The following is a 17,879-nucleotide window of genomic DNA, read 5'->3' on the forward strand; positions in this document are numbered from 1 at the left end:
AACAGGCGTCCTCATGGTGGATCTACTTTTTTAGGCTGATGTCTAATGAGAGAAGGGGGGCGATCATTGTTCCTACGGTTACATGGACCTTGCAGATGCGTTACAAACTTTTCACCCTCTATGCGCACGGACAACTTTTGAAAGTGTGACAGATTTGAAGGTGCTGGTACGATGTGTACATGTGGCCTGTGTGTTTCATTGCCAACATATTTGGGGAATTAAATCTCATCAAACATAGTTGGTGAGAATGTGTGTGTACATGCATTTAGTGTATCAAGATCCCCAAGAACGAAAAAAGATGGCGGTGGTGGTAGCGGCTGCAGGTATACTTGGCCGTGTAAAATGGGTAATATAGGCGGGTACCAGTAAACGCTTGTGAAGTTTTCCTCAACTTTGAGTTCCGATCGCAGTATGGCTATAAGGTTCCCACTTTTTCTTCATCTCTCTCAACCTTTTTTCATCTCTTTCTCTCACACCACCTCCTGTTTTCACGCCTTTTCGCGTCCATTCTCTTGCTGATGAACTCAGTTCACGACTCGACCAAAGATTGGCAACAACAACCTGCTGCTTCGGATGCTTCAATGCACTATCCACCCATGGATCACCAGCATCATGGCTACCCAAGCATGGGTGCCCCTGTTCATCCACCTCTGTAAGTACACTTTATAGTTTTTCTCTTTGGGATCATTATTGTCGTTTTGGGTATGTGTTGTGTTGTGGATGGAATGTGCATGGCTGTCATTTATGCGGTCCCTTTGGTGCAACCTCAAGATGTGTGTTGTCCTCGGGAAAAGGGACCAACGTGGTAGTCATCTAAGGCTGGCTGGCGCTGTAGCAGTAACAGCTATTTGCCAACAGCGGCGACATAATAATGGGACCTGAAAGATGAAACAGAGGAAGGGTGAGAAAAATAGACTCCCAAGAACGTTTACTGATTTCTTCTTACTCATGCAACAGCCATCAACACCATCCACACTATGCAACGGCTACACACGGATATCAGCCCAAGCCTGAAACCGACATGCGACTCCCTGGGTGAGTTTTTTTGTTGTATTTTTTTTATTGATGGGGGACAATCATCTCATCCCAAACAAACCCAGACGCCCGAGCCCCGCAAAGAATGAGACCGCATCACCTGTAACAAGAACGCTTCCCCCATCATCATCTTCAACACCGCCACCGCCACCACCATTATCAGCACCTGGCATGCCATCCCCAAGCTATCGTAAGCGTAGCCGAAGCGATTCTTTATTTCCACAAGAAACAGGTCCTTTTTTCAGCTCAGCAAAACCATTCGATAATTTGTTTGCTTTGGACCGCACAAGTTTGTAAGTGTATTATCTCTCCCCCAAAACCCTATCTCTCTAAATTTCATGGGACCTTGCTCTCCTCTGCTCTCACTGTGAATGGCCCCCAATTAACCTTTTTTCACCCTCCCCCCATTAGATTGACTGTACGCATCCATTCCAAGATGGATCGTGGTTTCTTCCTTGCTGATAATGATTGGACGTGTTATCGTCGCAACTACTTTCAAGTTAGCAGTGCTTTCTCGATCCATGGTATCAATCATTATTATGCTGATCATGAGCCACCATGTCTTGTACGTAGCCAAGATGGGTTATTTTACCCTGTACGACGTTTCTTGTTGGGCATTTCTGCACGCGTATCCAACAGCGACAAGCGAATCGAGTTGGTGCAACATACACCCAAACGTGACAAGGGCCCACAAATGACACCACAACCCAAGCCTATCATTCCTGGTGGCAATCTTAGTATGAGTGCAGTTGGCACCAATCAAAACATTGTCACTTTTGAGCGTATTCAATTCAAGACGGCAACAGCCAACAATGGCAAGCGACGAGCAGCACAACAATATTACGTGTGTGTTGTTGAATTGTATGCTGAAACCGATCAGGGCGAACAAATCAAGGTTGCTTCATGCCAATCAGCTCCTTTGGTTGTACGTGGTCGTAGCCCTGGTCATTACACTGATAGCCATCAAGAACGAGCTGCTGCTGCTGCTGCTATTAGTGCACCAGCTCCAACATCAGTTGCTTCAGCCATGGCATCTCCACAACAAGATCGATTCTTTTCATCGCAGCGGGCTGCACCTTATACACCACCACCATCAACGGTCATGGGTGAATATGGCCATTATCCTTATTATCCTCCACATCCATACATGCCTACTATGATGATGCCACCCACATCTTCACCTGCTGCTCCTCCTCAAACAGCAACTTCGGCACCACCACCACCTCCCCCTCAGGCTAATTATCATAATCCTGGTCCTTACATGGTTGCAGGCATGCCCGTTTCTTCTCCTCAACCATCACCACATTATCCAACTGCACCTGAATTTGCAGCTCCACCACCACCACCACCACATCATCATAATCATCATCATCATCAACAGCAGCAGCAACAACATCCTATGGCTACACCTGATGAGCACCCCAAGTTATCACCCAATGGATACAACATGGAACCTGATTGGTCTCGATCACGTATCAATTCCGCAGGTTCAATGCCTCAATCCTATTTCTCGGCTCAAGGTACACCAACGCTATCTTCAAATGCATCCCAAGCAAGCGCATTCTCGCCAACTACTCCCACAACGCCTTATGTTGCTACAAGCAGTGCTGCTGCTAATGGAGGTGCTCGCAAGTACAATGCCGTCAACAACATTTGCAACCAACAAACTTCATAGATCCATTATCCATCTACGTATATTTTGATCCGTTTTCTCTCTCTCTACCTTGACACTCAAAACGTGCTCCATTTTACCCTTCTCTTTTGTTTGTCCCTATATACACTACGTTACTGTTTTTTCTTTTTTACTTGATATGATATGATTGTACTCTTTGTTTTCCATTCTACTCTTGTGTGAATCCATTCCTTCTCTTTCTCTCTATCTCTCTCTCTCTCTCGTATTATTGCCTGTTTCCCCAACCCCATCTTAAAACACACATTATGTGAATCTCCCTTGCTCATATATATAATTGATACCTGATGTTACTATTAGATAAAAGAAAATCATGCTTTGCAAGCACACATAGGCTGTGTGTTACTTCTCGGGCCGCAATGTTGGTAGTACAGAGTGAGGAATGCATCAATCTCACGAGTGCATAGGCGCCTAATTACTTTATAAAGATGTTGTATGCATGCATCCACCCAAAACAAAAGATGCAATCATGCATGTATTGTGTGTGTGTGTGATGATGATGATGATGACAAGTGTGTGTGTGTGTGAATGAAAATACAACAGCAGCCAACAAGCTGGATCGGCGTTCCTGTTTCTCCCATGCATTGAGTGTGGCTTGTCGAATCACATTGTGAGGAGCCAAAGCGACAGCACATGCATTCAGCGCACTTTTTTTTTCTCGTTGTTGTCTCTCTCTCTCTTTTACACATATCAATGGCCAACAAGACTGGGGATGAAGCTGGCATGACCAGCAAGGATTACTACTTTGACTCGTATGCTCACTTTGGTAAGTGGTAGTGGTGGTGGTAGTGGTAAAAGGGTTCTTGGTAATGACAGCCTATTGATCCAATCTACTCCATTAGGCATTCACGAGGTAAAAAAGACCAGCGATCGCACTCATCCAACCCGCACTCTCGATTGACACTTTTATTTCAGGAAATGCTCAAGGACGAAGTGCGCACCTTGTCATATCGTTCGGCCATTTACAACAACAAGCACCTCTTCAAGGACAAGATCGTGTTGGATGTTGGATGTGGTACTGGTATTCTTTCCATGTTCGCAGCTAAGGCTGGTGCCAAGCATGTCTATGGTGTAAGTGATATCATGGATGGGCGAAGGATGGGTGTTTATGTATTGTAATGCTTACATACACGCGCGTTTTTTTCTTCTTTCAGATCGATATGTCCAACATTATCATTCAAGCACGCGAGATTGTCAAGGATAATCATCTTTCCGACAAGGTGACTTTGATCCAGGGCAAGATGGAGGAAGTTGAGTTGCCTGTCAAGCACGTTGATATCATCATTTCCGAGTGGATGGGTTATTTCTTGTTATACGAGTCTATGTTGGATACGGTTCTTGTCGCTCGTGACAAATACTTGGTAAGGAGCAGCAGTAGCAGCAGGATGGCAACAAAGAAGATCATGGGGATATTGACTTGGAATGAGGATAGGCTCCCGATGGCTTGTTGTTCCCTGATCGTGCCACCATGTTCATTGCAGCTATCGAGGATGGCGAGTACAAGGAAGAAAAGATCGAATACTGGAACAATGTCTACGGCTTTGATTATTCATCCATTAAGCGATTGGCTATCAAGGAGCCTCTTGTTGACACCGTGGAAGCACGTGCTGTGGTGACCAACCCATTTGCCTTTAAGCAGATTGATCTTGCTACCGTCAAGAAGGAGGATTTGACCTTTGATGTACCTTTCAAGGTGACCGCTGCTCGTAATGACTTTGTTCATGCATTCATTGCCTGGTTCGATATCGGATTCTCACATTGCCACAAGCCCATTTGGTTCTCCACTGGTCCCCAAGCTCGTTACACCCATTGGAAGCAAACCGTCTTTTACACTCCTGAGACTTTGACCATCAATGAAGGCGAGTCAATCGAAGGCCGATTATCCTGTGCTCCCAACCAACGTAACCCAAGAGATCTTGATATCGTCATTGATTACGAGTTCAAGGGCCAAACTGGCCATGTCAAGCAAACTTGCGACTTTAAGATGTAAGTACACATATGCTCTTATCATTATGGATCAGGGTACTAATTACAATTCTCGTAGGTCGTAAACTAGTCATATTTATTGTATTCCTTGCACACAAGACCCATTTGTTCTCATGAATCCCTTCACTTATCATGTTTGCATTCTAAATCATTTCATGTTTCCTTTTCAATACAAAAGCTATGCAACAGTCAACAATAGTTGCGGCCATCATATAACCTGTAATCAGTCATTTTGCGCACGTGCTGGACACTCCATCATAATTTGCCACTTTTTGCTATGTTGCTGGTCTTGAAAGATGTTTAAATCAATAAGCGTAATGCATCATATTTATGGTCGTTGTACTATATAAAACTTTTCACTATGTATAAAAGCCGTATACAATGATATCATGTAAAGGATCCTGTAGCTTGAGGAGCAAACGGATTACGTGTGGGTTGACCCGTATTGTTGACATCTAATCCCACAAGATCGCTTGTGCTGCTGGATTTTGCTGTACCATTTGGTTGTGTCTTCATCGAGTTGGCAAACCCGGTACCTCTTCATATTGATTATCAGCATTGAATCCATCACTTTTCCCACCATCTTTAACTTACACTGGGACACGCAAGTTGCCTGTGTTACCAAAAGTATCTTGACCCCTAATCATACGTGTGAGTTATGCAGCTCCATTGAATGTATGTTGGACTAAACTTACTCTCCCGATGCAAGTAGAGAATTCAATTTTGCATATCGTGGATCGACATTACCACCAGTGGGCATAGAGCTTGAAAGCTGTGAAAAAGTAGTTAGATTATCAATTGCCACTATCCTTCTTTATAATAACATGTACCTGCTGACCGGTTGGTTGAGCATTCAATGGGCTTTGAGATGGACCAAAAGGGTTATTCGTGCCCGTTGCCATGGCGACTTGTGGAGGGGTAGTTGTGCCTGTGCCAATAGTGCCCGCAGCCATGGATGATTGTGTTGCAGGGCTCCAATTCATTGCACTGGGAGTGTTACTTTGAAAGGGAGATGCCATTCCTGTTGTCATTGGCTGTTGAGCTGTCAACCCTGTGGGCATTGTATTCTGAAATTGCGAGCCACCAAAATTGTTGGGTTGCTGCATAGACATCCCTGTGACCATTGGCTGTTGTTGCTGTTGTTGTTGTTGTTGCAACATCATTGATTGTGGTGACATCATTGTATTTGGTTGAAAAGGTGCTGCACCAGTATACTGTTGTGGTAAACCCGTCATTTGTGCTTGCATACCAGCTGCTGCCCATGGGTTGTTATTGGCTGAAATTGGATCATTGAAGGTAAAGCTGCTCATCCCAGTTGGCTGTTGTTGTTGTGCTGCATAAGGATTGATTTGGGCGTTGTAGTTTTGCGGGAATGGATTCAAATCATCATCTCCAAGAAGATCCTTTTCATTTTGACGGGCAAGCTTTTCCCTCTTCTTACGTTCCAATTCGCGAGCTTCTTGTTCGCTCATCTCAATAGCTCGTGCAAGATCAGAATCACTATACGTACATACATCAATCATTAGCACTCTAAAAGTGATTGATCCTTTTCCCTCCTTTACCTTTGTTCTTGATTCTTTTTCTCGTTTTGCGCTAGTCGTCGTGATTCTTCGATAGCTCTTTGTAATTCTCGATCATCCGCATCATTATTGTTGTTCATTCGTGGTCCTGGTGTACGACTATACGGTGATCCATAATAGCTTCCTGCTGTTGATGGTCCTCCTCCTGGTGGTCCTCCTCGACCATATCCCATGGTTTCATTGAAATAATCTCCCACACCAGCCATTCGATCTCGCATTTGACCTCGTGATTGACGCTCTTCTCTCAGCCGTGCATCATCCATCAACAAACTAGAGATATCTTTGGCTTTCTGACGCACTAACAAGACCACGTGTTAATAATAACTCGCCGAAATTGACACTTTGATGTAACAAACTTTACCATTTGCACCCACATCACGACCATTGTCATCGATGTGTTGGAACTCTTTGAGTGTCTTGACAACGTATGCATTTTCCTTGGCATAAAGCACCACATTTTCGGAGCCGACATGAATACAGTAATCCAAAAGCAAGAGAGCCTAGCAACCACCACGTGCATGTTTATATATGTCTTGGCTCCATGATCACATTACACTCTTACATACCTTGAATACATGACGCCAGTTTTTTCCTTTATCGTTGAGACGACGATCGATCATGTCCATAATCTCCACAAAGTCATGCCTATACATTAAATGTCAGTAAGGGTACACAACAATGACGAGGGAGTACAAGTGTGTGATCCCAGCCATCTCGTTCTTGCACCCTCCCCCCACTCTTGCACTGGATACTTTACTCGTTGTATGTCATTTGTGCGATCTCGTTCATGATGGTGCCACTTGGTCCCCATGGGTCATTCGATGTCGCTTCTCTCACTCGAATTTGGGCATCAGAGAATCCTTTGGCATAGTTTTTACTGCATAGCTGAATGAGCCTATTGTCATGGCTAGAAAAGAAGAGACCTTACATGCTTCGAGCAACTCCACGAGCGGTCATAATAGTAGAAAGATGAAGAGAGAGGAAAAAGAAAAGAAAAACTAGTGCCAAACTGAACCAGTCGTTATAGACCCCGCATATCCAAACTAAATTCATGCAAATCCCCCACTAGTGATCGCCAAGATTTTCGCTATTCGTCCAACCCATCAAGCTTTTATAATACTACTTGTGTAACATCTCTAAAGTAAAGCAGGAAAGCAAAAACAATATTACATACGTAAGGTCGATAGTTGTAAAAGAAAAAAGGAATAAAAAAGAGTGCGCATATAAATGTTGGTGCGGATTGGTCATTGGTGGTGGTCGTCATCATCATCAGATATGTGAGTGTGCATTGTGTATGTATATGTATATGTATAGGATGTGTTGATGGATGCTTCCAAGTGCGTAGTTGCGTGCAAGAGTCATTAGGAGGGGTTGTTGTTGGTGTCGTTGTTGCTGTTATAGATCAATTTCAAAGTTGGTGATCTGAGGCAGGTATGCACAGGCGCTTAATTCCAGCATGTACACGTCGTCGAATACTGTTTTGCCATCATATCCTCCAAGGACATACAATCGTGAATCGTGCAGCACAGCTGCATGATAACCTCTTGGACTAGGAGCTCCACCATAGATCCTTCGTGATTCCCAACTCATGGTCACTATACGAATCCTTAATATTGCCATTCTCCTAATGATACATCATTCTTACTACACTCACCTAAATTCAATAGCAATACCTCGTTTGAGTACCGAGACCCATCATGACCTCCAATCACAAACACATAAGATCCAACTTGGGTAGCTGAATGTGCAAGACGTGGGACAATGCGATCCAACTCCACTTGCGTCCATCGATTGGTAACTATTTGATAGGCAATCAGCCTTTATCCTTCGATCTCTCACTCTTCCAATACCACTTACCAAGGTCTAATACGTGCACATCACTGAAGCATTCATGACCATCACTACCACCAAATACAATCAATTTGTCCTTGACGAGGTTGCTTGTATGGTAACCACGGGCAATAGGAGGAACACCAGATGTAGAAAGTTGTGACCATCGAGGACGTGAAGGATCAGAGATATCAAGGATATGGACATCTGACAAAGCTCTTGCACCATCACCACCTCCCATAACTACGATTTTGTCGTTCCATAGACATGTTGTGTGTGCTCGACGTGGCGATGGTGGGATGCCTTCTGTAGCAGGTTTACTCCATACAAGAGTATCTGTAATACAATCATCATTAGCTCTCTTCACCTTAATTATGCATATGCCAATCCTTGCCTGCATTGAGTACGTAGAGGTCATTAAAGTAATTTGGTCCATCACCACCACCGAAGATGTAAAGATAATGTGCTCGTTTGCCGGATCCCAAGTCTCGTTCAACGAGTGTGCTGGAATGTGCACGACAAGGTGGAGGAGGTTGTCCCAATGTTCGAGGTTTTGACCATGTCATTGTATCTAGGTACATGTAATGATTAGAGTCCATGTGTGTACCTTGCTTCCTTATCCCATTCCTCCTTACCCATATCCAAGACGTAGAGTGCATTGAAGCATGTCTTGATGTCGCAACCACCAAACACAAACAATTGTTCGCCAATGAGATTGATCGTATGCGCTCGCAATGGTCTTGATGGACCACGTCCATAGGTCACTGAACGAGACCAATACATTCCTGCAGCAGGTGCTGGGGGTACACTTGGACTAGCGGATAATTCCAAAGCGGCTGCCATGTGATCAGGCATTGCACGTTTCGAACGTCGAGGTTGCAAGTTGTTATGTGACGATACATGGCGTACATGTTGTTGCTTTGGTCTTGATGGTACTGTTTGTGCTGATCGTGTACGCTCTAATGGTTGGCTAATGGGTGGTGGACTTGTCGTTTGCATGTGGGGATATGACGCTAACATAAATAAACAAGTGCATAGATTAGCATCTATCATCCATTACCTCTCCTATTGTTCTATACCTGATGGAGAAAGCTGCTCTGCTGGCATGGAAGCATAGGAGCGTAAAAGGTTTGACTCTTGAGTTGGACTCCTGGGATAATCGGTACTCGTTCTCGGAATAGCGGCAACGTCGTCTCCACGCTGCATTTCGGGAGGAAGGGTTGGTGATTCGGGTAGCTCAGAGACGGTGCTGCTAATGACAAGATTGAATAAGAGGGTGGGAATACCAAGGTAAAGAAAGAGGGTGTGCGTACCTGTCATCATCACGGTGTAAGCCCGAGTTCATAGACAAGGTGCTAGAAGTAATGTCGGCATTCATGTAACGACTGTTGTTGTTGTTGTTGCTGTTGTTGGCGGTGGTTGTCATGACATGATGCGAGCCAGAGGAAGCGCTCGATGTGGTGAACTGAGACATTGGGGAAGCAATGTTCTCCTTTTGACTTTGGCAGATATGGTTCGGAAAAATTGAAGGTGGGAAAGAGAAAGCTTGAAGGAAGAGAAGGAGGAGCTTATGAATGCGGACTTGGACAGCAACAGCAGCAGCAGCGGATATGAGATTGACGTCTATAGTCAAACACAACGACGCTCACCTTCATTCTAATGCTTATCAACATCATGCGGAAAAAACAAGACGTCATTTGCCATATAGCATTCCTCGTTATCAAATAAACTTGACTTGATTTACTGCTACCCATTCCTTTTGTTGCTGCACACCATGACTAGTAATAGGGCAACCGGAACGATTACAACCCCGAATCTGACAATACAAGGATGATGTTTTTCCTTCGCTCTCCCCTTCGTTTCTTAGCCAAACTAGGGATGGTAAATCTCCACAGATTTGCCATAGCACAAATCCCTAAAGCGGGATAGGTACCTTTTTATCCCGTTCAAAGGGCGGGTTGACAGGCTACCGTAGTTGTACAACAACGGGAATCGCCGTTATGATATCTTAGCCCAAAATGTCATGTGTGTACAAGTTGATCGTGTGCAACCTAATACGTGTTGGTTTTGTAACCTATAATCTCTTTTTACACCATTGCTCTTTCTATCAGCTTACGGTCACTGGTAATCGAAAGGAGAAAACAGCGATCATAGACACATGGCACTTTAAGCATGCTAAACTAAACACAGCTCGGCGTTATTAGGAGACAACAACTACACAGGAGGGTGCTACTACTACTACTTTCGTTTGAATAATAAGCAATGTGTATATGGGCTTGAAACACATGGATCAATAAAAGGCGTTTGCATATGGTATTACCTTGCTGCGGATGATGGCACTTGGACATGTCAATAATAGAAAAAGCGCCACCGTCGTCTCCATACACGAGCAAATCGACCATCACAGGACATGTGCCAGATTCCAGATTTGTATCAACCCATTGTTAACCAATGTTGCTTATAATTTGCCAAGTTCAAATACTAAGCGTTTGACACACAATCGAGCACGTTCTCGAGGTCCCATTTACCACAACGCTCTAGATACCTGGTATCTCTTTGGAGGGTCTTTGGGTTGTTTGTTGGTCATGTTGAGAAGAAGAAAGGGACGTAATTTTATACCCAAATGATGCATGCATGTTGTTGATCAAAGGAATATGCTCCCCCAATCACCTGAACATGTAATCAAATCCTTATCATATTCCATTTGCGGCCAATGCGAAGATTAATTGGTCTAGCCAAGCCCAATGTCAACAGCAATGCGCACCGTTACACAGCCCCCCATAAGCACACATCTCGGCATGTTTGCCTACGCCCGATGACCAATGTGGCTGCATACACCACTTCTCCACATCACTCCTCAAGATTGGTAGAAAACATAAGTAATGTATTTTCTCGGCCTGCTTGAGAGAAGGTTGACTACCCAATCAACGCTATTATCATAGCCAAAAAGTTCAATAACTACTTCTTCCGCATCAATCAATCGTGCAAGCTATCAAAGGTTATTGGTGGAGGAAAGGGAGGTGTGGTGTGTAATGGGCGATTTTTACATGCATATGGGTGCGTGAATTTCTATGCACACAAGAAAAAGAAATGATGATGGTCGTTGTTGGAGCGCCTCCACCAGCAATGTTTGGTTCTCTTAGAAAGAGCCTGGGTGTGATTGTCCATGCATAAATCGGCAACTGCATAATCAAATTAGGGGCTTGGTGGCAATACCCATCATCGAACAATGACATCAATTTGCTATCACGGTATTATTTCAAGTCATCAACCACTTTTTGTGCCCATAAAAGTACATCCCCATCACAAAGGAACCTGCCAATATCAGGATGCCTTTATGCTTTCATAGCAGCGGTATTCGTGTACGTATGCCTGCGCATAGCAACAATGATGATCCAATTACATTAGTGTCAGCAACGAGCAGCTACCTGGTATTGTTAGCAACATGATGTGCTCGCTAGCTGGGCCCCGTTGATATATGCAGACACTGAAGATCCTTGTTGTTTTGTTACAATACTATGCTCCTCGAGATGCAATAAACGAAGGCGATTCTCCATGGCAGCAGAATGGACCTTTTGACACGCTATCACTGCAACGGTATGTGGATGGGATACGACTTTTGCAGCAATCATAAAGAACAGCAAGTACACGCCATACAAGGCACACGACAAGTAGTGGGGTGCTTTATTTACCCTTCTCTCTTCCATGAAAGGAACTTTTGTTGTTTTCTAATATGCGAATAGACATATAAGGGGCTGGGTGCCAAAAGTCATCCTGGCTAAATTAGGGGTTGGTGAGAAGAGAAGAGAGAAGGGGGGCTATTTGATAAGCACAGCAAGTGAGTCAATATGACCATTGCGTGAAGCTGAGAGAAAATCACATAATCGTTTCAATCGTATCTGGATGGCTATTGGTTTCCATGTACCTGCAACCCACATACTACTACATATTCTTTGTTTCCAAGAGTAGTAGGTTTCCGCAGTCGTCGTATTATCCATTTGTATCACAAGAGGATCTGCTTGGCCACCTGGTATCATTCATGCTCTTTCACCTTGCATCTTAACAGGGATCTGCATGACGATAATGTTTGGTGGTGCTATCGACCCCGCAGCATTAGCATCCATCCGCAGTTCTTTTTTTCATTTGTTTTGCTCATTTGTATCACTCTTCTCCTTTGCAAAACCCCCCATTTCAAGAGCGCCGCAGTTAGTTTATGTCTATGTGTAGCAATACAAGTGGATGTACGCCAAGCGCATGCTGTCATGGTGTTATCGGGTGCAATGTGGGGGGGGGGGGAAGATACCATCTCTCTTTCTCTTTCTTTATCGGTCTTGTTATAAAAGCAGCTCACCTCCCTTCCTCATCTTTCTTTCTCTCTTATTCTTCACTTTTTTATTACATCAATGTCATCGCATATATCAAACGACGCGTATGCATCAGCCATGGCTACAGAGTACATCCGTGGCCTTTCCTTCCAGAAGCTTCAAGAGATACACAACTCAAACGTCGACCAGTCTATTCACAAGCTTGTCTTGATCACCAACTTGCTTCGAATGGAAACCCAAATTCACAATCAACAAGATGACGACGACATGCTAGAACAGCAATGGCTAAACACCTGTTTGGACGAGCTTCAAGAAGACGAGCAACAAGAAGATCCAATGGATACAGAACCACCGATACCGGATAACCGACAGCAACATCATTATCAACCTCATTGCATGGATGAACGAGACGACTTTCGAGAACAACCCTACTGGTCGGTCGTGGCAGTTCAAGATACTGACATGAAGGAGCTTTATTACACCTTTCGAAACTTTCATAATGCTTGTGAACACTGGCTGGCCTAGGAAAATGTCGACACCTTCTTCTTGACACACACACACACACATTATACAAAAGATTCCCTTCTCTTTATTTGCTTTGTCATTCCCATTCAACTTGTTGCTGTATATAACAAAAAAAAAAAGAAAACGTTGTAGATACTACTATTAAAGCTCGTTCCTGTTTCTGTACTTAACATCATCTCATTAAGCATATGCCGCCAAAACAGTGATATTCTCCTCATATCATGTCCCCCTTCCTTTCCTCACCCCTCCCCTTTTTTCTCCTCTTGTAAGTGATAAGAAATTACAGGCAATGATTAAAGACAAGGTGTGCATGTACTTTCACCAATAATATGCTTCATCCTTCAGGTTGCTGAGTAACTGGGGAAATTCATTTTTGCACCGTTGTTACTTTGGTATCATCCTCTTTCGCTCCTCGTGCTGCCAACATGATTGCATGTTACACTTTTTTGATGATCACCATTCACCTAGATACTACACCACTTGCTGCATAGATATGAGCTATTGAATTGCAACAACAGCGTCAATCATCGACATGTCCCTTTTTTGAATTTCACGCCAGCCTAACAGATATCACGCAATCCCAGATCCGAAATCCCCCTTCTCTCAACATTCCGTTAGACACATGCAGGCACCCTGTTTCCAAAAGAATATTCGCATGATCGAGAGCGTGCACGAGTGATTCGAACGTCCCCAATACACGCATAATCTTGATATTTTTCACTCCCCGCGTCTTCTTAATCATATTACAAGTCAAGAATGTCATCATTCTTTTCTCTCTCCTCAGGACTAAAAACGAAGTCATCAATCGACATGGATAAAACAATCGATGGGAATGGCAAGGAATACGCCACAAAAGGATGAGACATGGGACAACAACAACAACCGACTTTTTACCTGAGAATGACGTGCTCTTAATGTATCTCGACCTGTTTTTTATACTAACAATATTTTGACAGGCAAAATGTATCCCTCATTTTCAATCAGGTTAGCCAAGTTGCCGGTGATACGTTGCACATATGGATCCATGTGCGCGCATCACAGCTACTATAGCAAGAATAAGGCCATATGCAGATTCCCCGGCACTCAACCCGAGATAGGGGTTTTTCAGGAAGCCATGTACAAGAATCTTGGATACGGGTGTACAAGATCTTGTAAAACGGATCATGCACAGAAAGAGTGGAATGCCCATTTTATTGTTATCAAGAAAGGAGATCCCGCTATTGCTTCTATGGTCATCCATTCATGATGAAGTTGCTCCTTCCCTTTTGTTAAGCACATGGATTAGCCTCTTTGCTGCTTCTCAGCAATCGTCCTTTGTACATGCACCAAAAGAGTAACCATGTGACACAGCGCGTTGTGCATTTTCTTCTAGCGAGTCGAGACCACGTGGCGACAAACTTCTACGTAGCCGCCAGATGCTTTGATTGTCTCGGATTTCACACAAAGTCTTACTTAAAGTGTCCTTCCAAGGACCCGTAGGCATGTCAATTGCAGTATAGTAGTGGAAAAAGGTCATTTTGAATACATGGATAACAATCCTTTGCTAAAAAAAGATTGAACCCTTTATGCCGGCTATCATTTGCATCATACACACCCATTACGTCAGATGATTGTCCCCCGTTACTTCCATCATCATAATGTCGTTATCCCCCACTGCGTGTGAGAATACATAGCAATCCATCATTATCACATGAACTTTTTTTACAAATGCGATTGAAATGTTGTTGTTGTTATCATAAGGGCAGACTAGGGAGACATACATAATATACACATACGCAAACAAAGGAACAAAAAAGGATAAAAGATGTATATGAAAAGAGAAATGCATGGGATGTGATATGATTGTTGTTATTTGCAGAATGATTCAATGACGGCAAGGTGTCGTGATGCACGAACAAGATGATAAATCATGTAAATGTGGGTTATAATCAGGACCAAAGTCAACGTCAATAGGCATCCCATTCCATGAGTTGCTTCATCATCATTCACTGTTGTGGTATCTTTGTTTTCATTGTCGTTGTTTTGAATGATCGGCGCCTTCTCCGTGGGTGTTGATGATGGTGGTAAAGCAAGCATCGGTCGCCATCGGCCCGGCCAAAACAATGTAGTACGTTGTTTTCTTGTGGTCGTCGGCGGTGAAGAAGAAGGAGGAGAAGGAGGAGATGATGATGGTGATGTAGCTGTAGGTGAAGGAGGTGGTGTTGGTAATACTTCTTGCGTTGCTAGGATGTCGGCTTCCTTGGATGGCACAGTAGCAATGGTGGAGACATGACTCGCTCGATCCTCTTCTTCTTCATCATGTTTCTGTTTCTTGTCACTTTGAGGATGATGCTCTTCCCAAAGATCCATCAAAAGCTGATAGGCATCGTCGCGTGAGAGAAATGATGCAAATACATGCTAATCATCATGTGAGTAGAGAGACTTTTTTTTCTCACAAATAGGCTGCTTTTACTCTACCTTTTCGCGTCCTGACACAATGCGAATACCATTGGGAATCAGTCTAGCCGTGTTGCGCTTCTCAATGACTTCAATGTCGGCAAATGCAATAGCAATCTAGTACATAGGTTGACCATGTTGGGGTTAACAAGAGCTCTGTGGTGGAATGCAGGTATGACGGTTGTGTAGGATTTCAGCAAAGAAAGGAGTACCCGTCGATTTTACCGGCGGTCGGCAATGATACGCACCCGAGTGATCCATCCGAAGATGTTGGCCTTGAAACAAACGTGGTGTTCAGAAACGTACATGTGTCCTTGAACCAAAATGTCTTTTTGTAATGCACATCGATATACTAGTAGCTTCATTGTGAGTGATACATGTGGTCAAATAGTGAGATAAATAAAAAGCATACCTTGGAGTAAACGTTCATCCAATGGCACAGAGTCAAAGAGTGAATGAAATAAATGGCGGCGACGACGCATACTCATCGAGTTCATGAAGAAATAATGATAAATCTCAGTGACATGGAAGTGAAGGAAAGAAAGAAAAAAGGGTTAATACATGCATATGTCATGGGCCCGTGCTGCAATCCTTTTTAATGTATGTGTGGAAGGGTTGATGATGAGCCGTTTAGCAACTGAGTATAAACATCCCACCTTGTGGGCTCTTTTGGCCGGGCCGAGCATGATGACTCTCTGACATAGTGCAAATGTGAAGCATTGTTTCCACCAATCCAGTTGCCCCTTTCTTGCCTTTATCAGGTTATTGTTACAAGGATCCATCCACCTACAACACCCTGGCTCATCACTTTTTGGTGTTACTGCAATCCACAGCTTCTTCTTCTTTTATCCCTACTGTCATATTCTCGTGGTTTCGTTAAAAGTAATAAAGCGGCACGGAATAATGATAAGACCGAAAGAACGTCTTGTCATTGGAACACAAGGAGACTCAGCAACAAACGGCGCACGTCCCATTTTGCCTATGGAGATCATGCTGCCCATACACATCTATCGAATAACATTAGAGATAAAAGTCGGCATAACAATAATTCCTTAACACGTGAATGTTGGTCAATACGAGCAAACATAAAAAAACATCTCGCCATTGGATATATGGGGAAAGCAGGAGGCGATGATGGCTGAAGATGAGATGATGTAGCCAGCAGCGTTCTTCTTTATTTACACAATGACAGGTTCCTGACATGGATGTACTTGGTGGTAATCTCATCATCCTCGCATCATCTAATTTCATCAGTGATACTACTATCATTTATGATATATGGAGTAGGTCTTGGGATGAGTCATAATACTACGACGATGTGCTTCTTTATTGAAAAGTGCTGTAACACGTACGTAAATCCAGCTATTGAGCGCACATCCCTTATTATCCAAGATTACCCGAATGCGTGTTAGAAGAATGCTTGGTGTAAGGGTGCGTTGATACCCTTGTTAACACTCTACTATGCATCGAATGTGTTCCTTGACTATGATTTACTAGGTTGTTGGCGGCAATGGTCTATGCGCTTTAAGTTCCATTACCAGAAGGGCTGAATCTAAGACTCTAAAAGGTATACTAGGACCCTAAATCCAGTGTATTGATTGATTATGATGACATGGATATGATCGATTCTGAGCACCTGGGTAATCAGAAGCCCACATAATATAGCATCATATAGCTCCTATCCGTTGCTATGCGTATGGAAGAAGTAGGCGAATAAAAAAAAGCTGCCATTACGGTCCTTGACAATAGCTAGTTAACGCTTGAAGGATGCCATCATGTACCTTCGTTCGAGGTATACGACACGAAATGGATATGAAAAAGAAAACCACAACAATGATCCACACGCAATAGCCAATGTGATGCCGTACATTATTGAGCAGGCTCAGCATTGATGATACGCTACCCCTTTTAGCAAACTTCATCGTTTTAGGGCGTGATGAATGTCTTTTTCTTGTTAATGAGGAGGATGCTCCTTGGGTGTTGGCAGCACATTATGTACATGTACAATGGATTTGGGGTGGTTTTATTTGAGGAGCAGCCCTACGTTTTACTGTTTGTTGCACTGCTGCGCATCTTCAACAGCATGAGATGGCAACACATGGCGAGGGTTACACTAAAGTAGATAAACAGAGAATGTCATGCTCATCCTATCCAAACATACCACGCGGTCTCAGCATAGTATAGGCCCAAATATCCCTCAACAAACATACCCACCAACCAGGTTGTCATGGCCACCATTGTGTGTTGTAGTACAATGGTGTCACTGATCCACCTCATCACATCTTAACATACTCTCTCTCATCCCTCTTAAAAAGATTTCTATCAAGGCATGGAAGGGGATCTTAAGTGATGAGAAAAGGTACATGTTGTCTATCAGATCTCAATTGCGTGTGAATGTGGGTCGTGTGTCATCATCACCGATGATAGGTGCAATTACCAATCACAGGGCGTCGCATAGTGCGGTGTGTGGTG

General features: G+C 43.6%; 6 protein-coding genes across 6 annotated transcripts; 3 read left to right on the plus strand and 3 right to left on the minus strand.

Annotated features, from left to right (window-relative positions):
- Window positions 1–518: 518 nt before the first annotated feature.
- O0I10_001874 (uncharacterized protein) lies at window positions 519–2,710 on the plus strand (the record flags this gene model as incomplete). Its single annotated transcript, XM_058481963.1, has 4 exons — window positions 519–652; window positions 958–1,035; window positions 1,101–1,328; window positions 1,447–2,710. The coding sequence occupies 4 exons, from the start codon at window positions 519–521 to the stop codon at window positions 2,708–2,710; spliced, it is 1,704 nt and encodes a 567-aa protein (XP_058347094.1).
- A 708-nt stretch (window positions 2,711–3,418) lies between these two features.
- O0I10_001875 (uncharacterized protein) lies at window positions 3,419–4,715 on the plus strand (the record flags this gene model as incomplete). Its single annotated transcript, XM_058481964.1, has 5 exons — window positions 3,419–3,491; window positions 3,568–3,578; window positions 3,641–3,796; window positions 3,880–4,086; window positions 4,158–4,715. The coding sequence occupies 5 exons, from the start codon at window positions 3,419–3,421 to the stop codon at window positions 4,713–4,715; spliced, it is 1,005 nt and encodes a 334-aa protein (XP_058347095.1).
- A 383-nt stretch (window positions 4,716–5,098) lies between these two features.
- On the minus strand, window positions 5,099–7,248 carry O0I10_001876 (uncharacterized protein; the record flags this gene model as incomplete). The annotated part of the gene is made up of 9 exons (XM_058481965.1): window positions 5,099–5,249; window positions 5,306–5,350; window positions 5,407–5,483; window positions 5,542–6,211; window positions 6,274–6,589; window positions 6,653–6,791; window positions 6,858–6,936; window positions 7,049–7,168; window positions 7,220–7,248. 9 exons carry the CDS (start codon window positions 7,246–7,248, stop codon window positions 5,099–5,101), a joined length of 1,626 nt encoding a protein of 541 aa, XP_058347096.1.
- Window positions 7,249–7,686: 438 nt separating this feature from the next.
- O0I10_001877 (uncharacterized protein) lies at window positions 7,687–9,595 on the minus strand (the record flags this gene model as incomplete). Its single annotated transcript, XM_058481966.1, has 7 exons — window positions 7,687–7,886; window positions 7,946–8,089; window positions 8,149–8,457; window positions 8,516–8,692; window positions 8,757–9,134; window positions 9,201–9,370; window positions 9,435–9,595. 7 exons carry the CDS (start codon window positions 9,593–9,595, stop codon window positions 7,687–7,689), a joined length of 1,539 nt encoding a protein of 512 aa, XP_058347097.1.
- Window positions 9,596–12,524: 2,929 nt separating this feature from the next.
- Window positions 12,525–12,971, plus strand: O0I10_001878 (uncharacterized protein; the record flags this gene model as incomplete). The annotated part of the gene is made up of 1 exon (XM_058481967.1): window positions 12,525–12,971. The coding sequence occupies one exon, from the start codon at window positions 12,525–12,527 to the stop codon at window positions 12,969–12,971; it is 447 nt and encodes a 148-aa protein (XP_058347098.1).
- Window positions 12,972–14,819: 1,848 nt separating this feature from the next.
- O0I10_001879 (uncharacterized protein) lies at window positions 14,820–15,904 on the minus strand (the record flags this gene model as incomplete). The annotated part of the gene is made up of 4 exons (XM_058481968.1): window positions 14,820–15,368; window positions 15,429–15,524; window positions 15,656–15,759; window positions 15,820–15,904. 4 exons carry the CDS (start codon window positions 15,902–15,904, stop codon window positions 14,820–14,822), a joined length of 834 nt encoding a protein of 277 aa, XP_058347099.1.
- Window positions 15,905–17,879: the final 1,975 nt, after the last annotated feature.

Source organism: Lichtheimia ornata, assembly GCF_029851405.1.
Source record: "Lichtheimia ornata isolate CBS 291.66 chromosome Unknown scaffold00005, whole genome shotgun sequence".
Taxonomy (NCBI): Eukaryota; Fungi; Mucoromycota; class Mucoromycetes; order Mucorales; family Lichtheimiaceae; genus Lichtheimia; species Lichtheimia ornata.